At 39.6% G+C, this 13,695-nt stretch overlaps 1 protein-coding gene across 3 annotated transcripts in view; it reads left to right on the top strand.

Moving 5' to 3' along the window:
* MDGA2 (MAM domain containing glycosylphosphatidylinositol anchor 2) overlaps window positions 1–13,695 on the top strand; it is a 1,075,710-nt gene that overhangs the window by 712,696 nt on the left and 349,319 nt on the right. For all 3 annotated transcript variants that reach the window (XM_068254164.1, XM_068254163.1, XM_068254165.1), the window contains exon 5: window positions 1,132–1,264. In XM_068254164.1, the coding sequence (XP_068110265.1) occupies window positions 1,132–1,264 (133 nt within the window). The remainder of the gene's footprint in view (window positions 1–1,131; window positions 1,265–13,695) is intronic.

The raw sequence follows: 13,695 nt of genomic DNA, 5'->3' as shown, positions 1-13,695 counted from the left end.
AGCAGATCAAGTGTTTCTGACATTATTGTCAGATCTGACAAGATTACCTGCATGCTTGTTTCTATTGCTATTCAGACACTACTGCAGCCAAATAGATCTAATGGGCTTCCAGGCAACTGGTAATGTTTAAAAGCAAATAAATATGGCAGCCTCCATATTCTTCTAACTTCAGAAGTTAAAGCTGTTATTTTAAACAAAATAACATGTATTTAGAAACTCCAAAATGCAATGCGTTTCGCAGGTAACAATCCTGCTTCATCAGGCAAATAGTCTAGAAAAGTTGGGGAGGGAATATCAAAGGACACAAAGCTCAGGACCCATGAAAAAGAATACAAACTTGCATGTAAAACATTTTCACAAAACACATAATATACATATCATTATCATAAGTGTACATTGCAATTGCCTATAAAACATGTATATTAAAGAGAGTCTGAAGCGAGAATAGATCTCGCTTCAGACCTCATAGCTAGCAGGGGCATGTGTGCCCCTGCTAAAACGCCGCTATCCCGCAGCTTAACGGGGGTCCCTGTCCCCCCAAATCCCCTCCGTAATGTGGGGGAGCGCTTCCTGGTTGGGGCAGGGCTAACCGCAGCAGCCCTGCCCCACGCGCGTCTGTCAGACGCGTATCTCCGCCTCTCCCCTGCCCCTCTCAGTCTTCCTTCACTGAGAGGGGCGGGGGAGAGGCGGCAATGCGCGTCTGATAGACGCGCTGTGAGGCAGGGCTGCAGCCGTTAGCCCTGCCTCTAGGAAGGGCTAATCTACTACCAACTTGCGACCAAGATTTGCGGGTGGTGGATTGGGGGGTCAGGGACCCTCGTACAGCCGCGGGATAGCGACGTTTTAGCAGGGGCACACATGCCCCTGCTATGTATGAGAGCTGAAGCGAGATTTAGTCTCGCTTCAGTGTCTCTTTAAGTGAAAAGTATTATACCAGTATTATGTTTGTTTGTTTGTATGTATGTGTAAGTGTTGGTGTGTATAAAACGACTATATGTAAATAAAACCAATTTATTAAAATAAATATGAATAGTTATTTATTTATATATTTTTTAATTCAGACGTGAACCAGAGTGGTACATAATCTCGTGCCTCAATCCTTGACCCCACTCTCCCTTTCTTTCTCACTAGGGTGAAACCAAAATTCTGAAGCTGAAAAACCTTCGACCTCAGGATTATGCCAATTACAGCTGTATCGCTTCTGTTCGAAATGTTTGCAACATTCCTGACAAGATGGTTTCCTTCAAGCTTTCAAACAGAACAGGTATGAAACAGCCTTCTGGCCCTTCAGTGTAGGAATGGATGTGGCTACGTTTTGTGTTTCTCTTGAATGATTTATTTATTGGATGTTTTTTTCCCCTTCCAATTAGATATTTTGCTGTCATTTTCAGATCAGTATTAGGGAAAACATTCTTTGGCTGCTGTGTCAAAAGTACCCCCAATTAAAATAAGAAATTTTGAATCGGTTTGGATTCCTGCATAATGCAATACATTCCCTTATTGGTAAAGTTATTCCTTAGAGCCTGACTCTAGCTAAATATTTAGTTTTGGATAGAGTGGGGAAGAGTTAGGCCTAAAATATATGAGCCACATTCATTGGTTTAACTCCTTCAAAGCATTGGCTTAATTTGCAATGCAGGTATCTCACAGAAAAAGATCATAGCATCCTGTTTAATTGTGGATTTAAGTGGAATAACATTTAAAATATTTTACTGGGTGGGAGGAGGCGCCCCAGTGTGAGTGTCAGAAGACAATGTTGGTGTTAGTAAGGAACAATCTTACCTCAATGTGGAGGTTAAAGAGTACATTTGTTGGACAGCAATACAAATGATGCAATGCATTTCTCGGGATTCACCCTCATCTTCTGGTAAATAAAACAGTGTCTTATCTTCCTGCAACATGAGTGAGGATGAGTGAGGTGCTCCTCGCTCATGCTACAGGCAGATAAGACACTGTTATTAACCTGAAGAAGCGGATCAATCCGGAGAAATGTGTTGTTTGTATTGGTGTCTAATAAATGTGCTCTTTAATTTTCACATTGAGGTAAGATTGTTCCTTACGAACACCAACAATGGCCTCAATTCACTAAGCTTTATCAAACACTTTATCGAATGTTTGATAATTTACCTCATGGGTAAAATCTTATTTTGAATTCACTAAGGTGTTATGGATTTGTTGAACGTTTTATCGCTAAAACATTTGATAAATATATATACTACCTTAGTGAATTGAAAATGAGATTTTACCCATGAGGTAAATTATCAAACGTTCGATAAAGTGTTTGATAAAGCTAATGCTGGGTACACACGATGAGATTTCCTGTTCGATTTGCGGATCGATTCGATTATTTCAAACATGTTCGATTGGATTTCGATCGTTTTTTCCGTCGATTTTGCATACCTATCATGAAAAAAACGATCGAAATCCAATCGAACATGTTTGAAATAATCGAATCGATCCGAAAATCGAACGGGAAATCTCATCGTGTGTACCCAGCATTAGTGAATTGAGGCCATTGTTGGTGTTCGTAAGGAACAATCTTACCTCAATGTGAAAATTAAAGAGCAAATTTATTAGACACCTATACAAACAAAACGTTTCTCCAGATTGATCCGCTTCTTCAGGTTAGTAACAGTGTCTTATCTGCCTGTAGCATGAGCGAGGAGCACCTCACTCATCCTCACTCATGCTGCAGGAAGATAAGACACTGTTTTATTTACCAGAAGCTGCAGGTGAACCCCGAGAAATGCATTGCATCGTTTGTATTGCTGTCCAACAAATGTACTCTTTAACCTCCACATTGAGGTAAGATTGTTCCTTACTAACACCAAAATTGTCTTCTGACACTAACATTGGGGTTCCTCCTCCCACCCACTATAGTCTAGTTCCCCTCTTAGAGGTCATCCCTGCAGCCAATAATCAGTGGTTCCAGTGGATGTTTTTTGATTTGGGTGCAGCCCAAGTTTGAAAAAGGACTTTCCATCTGAATAGAGATGGATTTCTCCACATGCTCAAAACAGTGGTTGCCTAATAGCAACCCATGGTTGTAGTATTTTTTGTAGAATAATTTTCCTTATTTGTGGAAATACTACACTATTGGCACTCCTGGTCTTTTTTTCTCAGTCTTTTCTCTTTGCGATCACTGGAGTTCCATCTTGATCTTGTTGGACCAGACACCCCCATACTATTTAACTGTTTTGCCTTTCAAAAGTTCTCAGCTGCACAAATAAAAAAAAAAAAAAATCTAATGATTAACCTATCTGAATGAGTCTGAAGATAAGCAGAGCAGTATTTACCTCGTAACTGTGAGGACAATAGGCAGTGGTGTAGCAATAGGAGGGGGTGCAGAGGTTGCAACTGCATCGGGGCCCTTGGAGCCAAGAGGGCTATTGGTCCTGTGCTGGTAATATGCATTTCTATAGATGCTTTGAACAGTAGCAATCATTAACAAACTGTTCCCCATCCCCTTCTTGCACCTCTGATACTGTAGTTGTCCTTGGCAGGTTTTGGTGCGCCGCATCAATTGTTATGTATAGAGTACGTGAGGGGCCCAATGTAAAACTTGCACTGAGGCCCATAGCTAGTTAGCTATACCACTGGCGATCTTCAAACCGGCTCAGAGTCTGGTAGAAGGTGCTAAGCTATTTACCATTGTTAACACAGCAGAGGGATATGATTACAAAGCTTCAGAGTTACAGTATTTGTCGCACAATAAGACGCACCTAAGATGAGACAAAATCCAGGGAAAAAAATATGTTCAACCTGGTGTGTCTTCATGATTTTGGGGCTTCTTGTGGAGCATTTGCCCTCAAGTTGTATCACCCTCCTAAGCTAACCGCGCTCTCCCAGTTCCCTAGGACAGTAGTGGCAATTGGAGAGCACACCAGCTGGAGACATGGTGTTCTACTCTGCAGGGGCCATGGAGAATGGCATTAGCTTGGGGGATGCAGGAGAGGCATGGGGTGGAGACCCGGCACCAGCTTGAATACGTATGTATTATAAAATGGATAAAATGGCGGTGTACATGCATCGGGGTTCATGGAAAAGCAGCACCAGAGATGATACCAGCCAGGAGATAGGACACCAGATGGAGGAGTGCGCCAGCTGAAGAGCTGCGGGGGGCTCCAGTTACACTCTGCAGGAGCCATGGGAATTGGCATTAGCTTTGGGGTGCCAGGGAAGACTGCATAGGGGAAGGGAAACTCAAATATGGATTATTTAGTCTGTAAGAGGCACAATTTTTCCCCCCGCTTTATTTTCCAAAGAGTGGTGCATCTTATGAAGAACAAAGGGGTTCATTTACCCCACTCCCATAGAAAATGAGCTGATTTTAAAGCATATTGTAAGCAAGGGCAAAACACTGGTCAACTACTAATTACAATAACTAGAATTATCTATTTTTTACCATAGAGTATACATTAAAAAAATGAACTTATTGTACACACAAAAAAAAATATATATAACTGAAAAAAAAATATGAGAGTCCTTTCTTTGCTACTAATGTTCTATTTATTATCCGTACTATACATTCAATCCATTACATCAAACCGTTTTCTTTTGCTTCAGGTTTGCTTTAATGTTTTTTTTTGTTTTTTTTTACTTGGGGCCACATAGGGAACTTGCAGTTCCTAGCAGCATTGTTATAACTGTAATGTAAACACTACTTGACTTCACATTTTTTTTTATCTAGACCTAGTGAAAAATCAAAAAAGCAGAGGTAGCATTGCCAGTAACCATTTTACTACAGTTCTAACAGGTTGGGAAATATTTTATGCCTGCTATGTGGATTTAAAGGCTAAATATGCTGTTATAGGAAATTATATGCAACAATATCCAGCTGGAAGTCTTAAATTGCTTAATTTATTCTGATACTATCATGACTACTATGTGTAATTAATATTTAAATGTATAATTAATATTTAGATCTAGGCTGAGATCTGACAACGGCACCATAATACAGGTGCTATAGTTTCAGAACAAATGTCTACGGTCTTGCCTTTTCAATTTTTTTTTATCACCATAATTATCATTTTTTTGTGACGTGATTAACCTATATCAATGCTGAGATGCTGCAATTAGGGATGGAAGAACTAGTTCACTGGACGAACAGTTCCTGGGAAATAACGGGCGATTGCAGTTTGTTTATACCACAAACTTTCATGGTAAAAAATTTGCGTTAGCATTTACTAATAAAGCGGAATATAACCCTGCATTTCAACTTTGCTCTAAAACATTATTTACAGGATATTATATGCAACCAGCATTTTTTTTTTTTTACTAGACCAGCATTGGAAGGGTTACACACAGAGCTTTAAAGTGCCGTGGAGAGACATGCTGCCGCAGCCGAAGTTTAGATAGATACATTTAAGTAAACACAATGTAACAAGTGGTGAATGCGACTCACTCTCTCTGACTGTGCAGGAGCTGGAGGACAGCCAAAGAGTGTGTAACATTCACCACTTGTTACATTGTGTTTACTTAAATGTATCTATCTAAACTTCGGCTGCGGCAGCATGTCTCTCCACGGAACATTAAAGCTCTGTGTGTAACCCTTCCAATGCTGGTCTAGTAAAAAAAAATGCTGGTTGCATATAATATGCTGTAAATAATGTTTTAGAGCAAAGTTAAAATGGAGGGTTATATTCCGCTTTAAAGTCAATGGCCACCAATTTTAGCGGTCAATAGCAAAGCCCCCATACATGCTAGAATCACCAAATTTGTCTGTCAAGGAGAAAAGTGGAAACAAGGAGAATTTTTTTTTTAAAAGACCTCATTGTAGTTTTTTGAGAAAATCCATTTTGAATACTTCAAATAATTTTATTTTTTTTTTAACAGAAAAATGACATTCTGCGGCAGAATTCAGAATGTCATTGATCTGGGGCTTGCCATACTTAGCATAGCAAGTTCAGGGCTTTGAATGATATCGACATGTGTGGTGCTGTTCGTTGGTTTTCAGGACAAGGTTCGACATATGTGGCATTCTACATTGTTCCTCAGGTATCAAGAGAATATGGCGCTGGATCATTTCTGAGGATTCTGTTGTGGTAGTCACAAAAGGTGAGTATTTATGGTTAATTAAGCACTTAATGGACTTTTTTCCTGGTTTTTCCCGTTTTTACCTAATTTTCTCTCTTTGTGGAAATGGATAAAGGGTACATTGGTGCCCCTATACTCTTTTTACCTGGGGACGGGTCTGGTATCTGGATGTACCCTTCTTAAAGGGAACAATCAGATGCCACCATGAACACCCCTCCCCTGGATGTCAAAAGCCCCCACCTCCTCCTGGACAACGGCTATGGGTAAGAGCCCCTTGTTGGTGGTTTAGATTAGGGGGAGAGGGGGAGGCTTGGCCGATGTCCGGCCATCCCTAGCTGCAATGGGCCAGGGTATAACAAAGTGCATGACATTTGCAACACACACACACATATATAAGCCAGTTTAAGTGTGATAAGTTATATATATATATATATATATATATATATATATATATATATATATAATATATATATATATATATATATATATATATAATATATATATATATATATATATATATATATATATATATATATATATAATCACATAAGGGTGAGCAGGTGGGCATGCCAGAGAGGGAAGGACGCATGGCTGTAATTCACTCCTTGGTGTCTGTCAACCATCATGAAAGGTCAGCCTGTGCCATATTGCACCCACTTCTCATCACTGTTATGTGATCATCTACTTTCACCGCTCATGTTAGTGCCATTGCAACCGCTGTTACGCAATATAGCATTGTGGGATAACATGAGCTGCGTCTGTCTTTTCATTTCATAATGCTGCTTTGTTATCTGTTTTCCTGACCACACATGGGGCCTGATTCACAAAGCGGTGCTAACAGTTAGCACCCTGGTGAAAAGCCCTTTATCATGCCTAAACTCAGTTTAGGCATGATAAGTTTAGGTGTGATAAGTTTAGGTGTGATAAGTTTAGGCATGATAAGTTTAGGTGTGATAAGTTTAGGCATGATAAGTTTAAGCGCCAACTGCGTTAGCACTGCAGTGCACAGCTGATCAAAAGTTTTGCGCTAGCAAAGACTGGTGCACTTCGTATAAAGTTTAATGGCGCTGCTTTGCGTGCGGGACTTTGCAAGCAATCTAAACTTATCTAAACTTAGCATGCCTAAACTTATCACACCTAAACTTATCATGCCTAAACGTATCACACCTAAACTGGCTTTTCACCAGAGTGGTGCAATGGTTATCATGCCTAAAGTCTCTATCTGGGTTAGCACCGCTTTGTGAATCGAGCCCATGGAGTATGCCCTGGATTTACATATCATTCATTAGGCCTGATTCACAATGCGGTGCTAACAGTTAGCATGCTGGTGAAAAGCCCTTTATCATGCCTAAACTCAGTTTAGGCATGATAAGTTTAGGTGTGATAAGTTTAGGTGCGATAAGTTTAGGCGTGATAAGTTTAGGCGTGATAAGTTTAGGCGTGATAAGATTAGGCGTGATAAGTTTAGGCGTGATAAGTTTAGGCGTGATAAGTTTAGGCGTGATAAGTTTAGGTGTGATAAGTTTAGGTGTGATAAGTTTAGGCGTGATAAGTTTAGGCGTGATAAGTTTAGGCGTGATAAGTTTAGGTGTGATAAGTTTAGGCGCGATAAGTTTAAGCACCAACTGGGTTAGCACCGCAGTGCACAGCTGATCAAAGGTTTTGCGCTAGCAAAGTCTGGTGCACTTTGCATAGAGTTTAATGGCGCTGCTTTGCGTGCGGGACTTTGCACGCGATCTAAACTTATCTAAACTTATCACGCCTAAACTTATCACGCCTAAACTTATCACACCTAAACTGGCTTTTCACCAGCATGGTGCAATGGTTATCACGCCTAAAGTCTCTAACTGGGTTAGCACCGTTTTGTGAATTGAGCGCATTGTGTGGTTGCCTGATCATGCAAGAGATGAATAATATATACAGTATCACCAGTACCGGATTAAATAGCTCCGTAAAGTGCTCCACCGCCATCTTCTTCTTCTGTTACACAAATACACGTGTATTTGTTAACCAGTGCATTTTCCATAAATTTCAGCTTTTTGAGGCTAATTATGAATACATGTGAAGATGTAGTTTTGCGCCACATAGCAACTATACTGTTACATTTTTTCATATAATTTAGTTTATTGAAAGAAAAAGAGTTGCATCCACAAAAAATGCAAAAATACTATCATCAATGAGACCATAAGCACCCCTTTCTCCATTTTCTCCCATAATCCCTATTAACAGTAATCCAAATGACTCTGGCGGACTCTGAGGAGACACGCGTGTCCCCGGCTGCCAGAGCTGAAAGGAGGCTGGCAGGGGGAGGAGCCGGAGCCAAGGATCCAGCTTCATTTCTTACATTATTGCCGCCGAGAATCCCGAAATCTTAATTAATTTTGCACATTGGCCGCAGTGAGGTGGTTACTTCTAGTTTTGCCTGGCCTAAACCCGAAGTGGCCAGACTTCAGGTTTTGGCTGTAACATATATATAGATAGACGTATAGGATTGTGATATTTAGGAAGACATTGAAGGGATGAGCCTTGTACAAAGTTGGCTTTAAATGGTTTTTAAATTCATAAAGCTGCAGTAAATATGTAGAAGGTGATACATGTTAATACATATTGTAATTCAATTTGCCTTAAAGTGAGCCTGAATTGACATGATGAGATAAACATATACACATTTGATACTATCCCTAATAAGAAATTATGTGAAGTCCCTTTTCTATTTTCCATTACAGGAGGAGTTAAAAAACTTGAGTTGTTATCTATGCAAAAGAGCTGCTCTGAGCTTGTCGACTTAATTAGTCAAAGTCAGTCGTGTTTTCTAAAGAGCTCAAATAGCAAAGAAACAGTGAGAGACAGCTTGGGGCAAGGTTTTACTGCAGGAAAGTTCAAAGGGTCATTCGTTTTACAGCCTAAAGAGACAGAGGCCCAAATTCAATTTACTTTTTCTCCTGAGTTTTCTCCTAGGTGATATTTTCACAACTTGTCATAAAATGCATTTTAAGCCACCAGCAAGCAAGAACATTTTTAATATAAATTTATTAGCACTTTTTCACCAACTTCTGGGTACTTTTTCAATTGTAAAATGCTGAAAAGTTAGTTTAAAGAGAAGATGAAAGTTATCTCCTTGGAAGTAAAAAAAAAAGTTATCTCCTAGGTGAAAAAGTTAATTGCATATGAGTCAGAGTGTGGATTCTAAACTGCAACTGTGACAATCTGAAGCAATGTTATAAATAAAGCTATATAACTGAAAATAAAAATATGAGACTCTTTTCTTTGCTAATGTTCTATTAATTTTCAGTGCTACACATACAATTAATTATCTTATAAGTTTATTTCTGCTTCAGTTTCATTTTAAGAGTAGTAGAAAGACAGATTTTTTTCCTTTAAGATTGATGTAAGGACGGTACAGATGGATAAACAAAACATTGACTAATGGTCAGATAATAATGCCACCAATCAAAGCCTTGAGCCATCCCATTCTCTTTAAAAACCTCTTCCCGACTGTCTAACGCCGATAGGCATCTGGAAGATGCCTCCCAGGACCACCTAACGCCGATCAAGTCCTGGGGCGGAGATTAGCAGGGATCGCGCATCCCCACTCTAGTGACGGAGCTCCACTCCATAAACAACCTTTGCCGGCTGGCTGTTACACTAACAAACAACAATGTATTTACTTTGTACGGCGCTGTGATCTACCGCAGCATTGTACTGGGGACAGCCCTGTCACTTGGCTGTCCCCTGGAGACAGAGACAAAGCGATCGTTCTCATAGGCTAATAAATATATATATATGTGTATATATATATATATATATATCTATCTATATATATATATATATCAAGTACATGACGTCTCGCCGCTAGGCAGTTCGGCGCAGGGTGAGACGAATGACAGCTCTCCCTCCTGCTGCTGCTAAATTCCCCGGCAGCAATACATACTATCACCCCTCCGAGTTGTCGCAACTCGAAAGGAAATGTAAATCGAGGTCTGACAACCGTCAAAGCCCTGAATTACCGTAATGCGGGGAGTGCAGCATAGCATTGCTGCTATGACGCTGCCAAAATAACCTTCTTCGCAAAAAATCACATGTAGACAACAATAGAACATTTAAAACCACTTAAATTAATTCCATACAACAATAAACAAATCCACCCATGCCCTGATAAGCATATGGGTAGGATGATATTAAAAAGAGCGTTTTTCCACCTTTGTCAAGTGCCTGCGATCTAGTTTATTCTCCTGCTGTCTTGGTATGTGTTAATCACTTTATTGCTATTTATGCATCTCCATTTCCCTAATTATTATCTCTTTGTATTCACTTTATATGTATTAACCTTTATCAATGAGCCTATTCACATTATTATGTTTGTGCACTTTGGTGGTATAGATGAATTGCACGATTGTACATTACATCATTAACCAGACCCGGGTTTTTTTCCCTATCTTGGAACTATAGATTCTGTATTTGGGATTTTACTGCAGGCAGCAAGTTACTGGAAATCATAAGAAGCAAATTGAAAACATTCATTATTTTTCAGTTTTCGGCCATTATAGTTTTAAAATAAAACATTCTACTGTGGATATACCCCACATATTTTATTTGCCCATTTGACCGGGTTATTACAACTTTTACAATTTTTCCCTAACACAATGTATGGCAACAATATTTTATTGGGGAATAAAGGTGTATTTTTTTCTGTTTTGCATCCATCACTAATTAAAAGCCCATTTTTGCAAAAATAACCATAATATACCCTCATGACATACATATTAAAAAAGTTCAGTCCCTAAGGTAACTATTTTGTATTTTTTTATGTGCAAGTGTTTTATTTTGGTAACTATGGGAGAGTGGAGGAAGTTAGGGGTTAATTTCAATTGTATATGTATGTAAGTATGTATGTATGCATGTTTATTTAAAAAATGTATGTACGTGTAATTTTACTATTTAGCCACAAGATACCCCCCCCCCCTGCCACACACATGCACACACACTTTTTCTTCCTGTGCGTACTGTTAGTACACTAACAGGAAGTAACTTGTGTATGTGTCACTTTGATTAATTGATATCAAACACCAGTTGTTTATTTTTATTATTCCAAATTTAGTCTAAACTGCTGACAGATCAGTCCTTGCTATCGTAGAAATGGTAGACACTGGACAATCTCTCTTATCCTCTGGCTCTCCATTGATGTCTCCACAGCGGTATAAACATTCCTTCCACAACTTTTTTGTCAATCCATATGGGGATAGTCCGGGGTGAGTCAGAGAAAATGAAGAACATTCAGATTCTTTACAAGGAGATCATGTAAACACAGAAAGAATCTATAAAGATAGAGGCCATTCATCTGACCTCATCATTCAAAAGATGTACTGTAGTGAGGTTGAAACAGAATAAAACAGGACTTGCAATAAGAGTTTTTTTTAGAAAGCAGACCTATTGAAAATAATGTAGGTAAATAGGAAGTCAGGTACTGCTATGAGCCAGTGCCACACCAGATACTGATACACATATTTATTCAAATTCAACAATAAGTGTCTGATAACAATCAAAATATATATAACACAACTAAAACAATTTGAAATCAGAGCCAGCCAGGTGTCATAATATCAAGAATACTTCAAATTTAACACTGTCCTTCAAATGACAAACAATGCAAGTAACACAATATTCAATAAACTATACCAAATAGCAATTACTCATCATTAAATGGTCCACAAAAAGTGCTGTTTGCTACACCAAGTATTAAACCATGTCCAAAACTGTCTGGCAAGTATGAGGGAGGGGAAATTAAATACATGCTATGCATCAATGGGATAAAGTACTGCTTGCAAATCAACCCAATAGTTTGTGCAGTAAGTAAGTCAAAGTGCAAACAGGATGGCTGGGAAATTTTGGTGGTTACTTGCAGGTTATTGAAAGCAATTACATGTAATATTCAGAGATTATTCATTTATCCTAAGGAAATCCTTCTTAAAGGGAAACTAAAGTGAGAGGGATATGAAGGCTGCCATACTTGTTTCCTTTTAAAGAGGAACTTCAGCCTAAACAAACATACTGTCATTAAGTTACATTAGTTATGTTAATTAAAATAGATAGGTGATATAGGCCTTGATTCACTTACCGGCACTAAGACGGTTAGTGTGCCTTATCACTTAGTGGGCACAAACTACAGCGCTAACCTTATCTGAGGTTAGTGTGCCTTATCTGAAGTTAATAGTTGCAGTGCGCGATGTAGCTTTGTGCATCTTTTAGGCCTGGTGCACACCAAAAACCGCTAGCAGATCCGCAAAATGCTAGCAGATTTTGAAACGCTTTTTCTTATTTTTCTGCAGCGTTTCAGCTAGCGTTTTGCGGTTTTGTGTAGCGGTTTTGGTATAGTAGATTTCATGTATTGTTACAGTAAAGCTGTTACTGAACAGCTACTGTAACAAAAAACGCCTGCAAAACCGCTCTGAAGTGCCGTTTTTCAGAGCGGTTTGCGGTTTTCCTATACTTAACATTGAGGCAGAAACGCATCCGCAATCCAAAATCTGCTGCAGCCCGGGAGTATGCGTTTCTGCAAAACGCCTACCGCTCTGGTGTGCACCACCCCATTGAAATGCATTACCCTAGCAGATCCGCACCCGCAAGCAGATCGCAAACCGCAGCCGAAACGCTCCGGTGTGCACTAGGCCTTAGTGTGCACAAAGCTACTTAAGGGGCACTAAGTTCAGATAAGGCATACTAACCTCAGATAAGGCACACTAACCTCAGATAAGGCACACTAACCTCAGATAAGGCACACTAACTCAGATAAGACACACTAACCTCAGATAAGGCACACTAACCGGCTTGGTGCCGGTTAGTGAATCAAGCCCATAATCTCTTACCCAAGCTGTTTTAAAAGAACAGGCAAATGTGTATGATTTCATGAGGGCAGCCATCTTTTTGGTTGAAAGGAGGTGACAGGGAGCATGAGACACACAGTTCCAACTGTCCTGTGTCCTGATCACCGCTCCCAGCTGTGCATGCTAGGCTTCAAATCTCAAATTCAAAAAAAGTTGTGCCAAAACAGCATAACGAGAGCAACAACATTAGAAGTCCCATCATGCTTTGCACAGCATCAGGGGGAAAATGCCCGGGCAGATTTCTTTGATGGAGCAGCTAAAAATGAGGCTTGGGTAAGAAAAACAAAGTTCTGATGCTGTGAAACTGTTAAAGAAACACCAAGCCTTTTCAGTGCTCCTGAGTAGATTTTTAGTCTGGAGGTTCACTTTAAGAAATACCAGTTGCCTGGCTATCCTGCTGATCCACTGCCTCTAATACCTTTAGAAATAGATGCTGAACAAGCATGTAGCAGATCAGTTGTTTCTGACATTACAGCCAAATAGTTCAACAGAGCTGCCAGGCAACAGGTATTCTTCTCACTTCAGTTGTCCTTTCAGGCCAATCCATGGAGAAATGTGATTTGATCTGTTGGTTGATTTTTAAGTGCCTGGCTGGTTGTTACTGATCATGTCTTCTTCTTTTGACTTCAGATGTTGGCCAAAACAAGAAACAGATATAGGTATGAAACACATGTCTGCAATCTACCAATTAAAGACTTAAAAAGTCACCTGGTCACACCAGTCACATGGCCCTCCATGAATTCACTTCAAGAGTAGCAATGTCGCGAACATCAAATTT

The sequence above is a fragment of the Hyperolius riggenbachi genome, chromosome 9, assembly GCF_040937935.1.
Source record: "Hyperolius riggenbachi isolate aHypRig1 chromosome 9, aHypRig1.pri, whole genome shotgun sequence".
NCBI classification, from domain to species: Eukaryota; Metazoa; Chordata; class Amphibia; order Anura; family Hyperoliidae; genus Hyperolius; species Hyperolius riggenbachi.
This window is presented reverse-complemented; position numbering and strand designations above follow the sequence as displayed.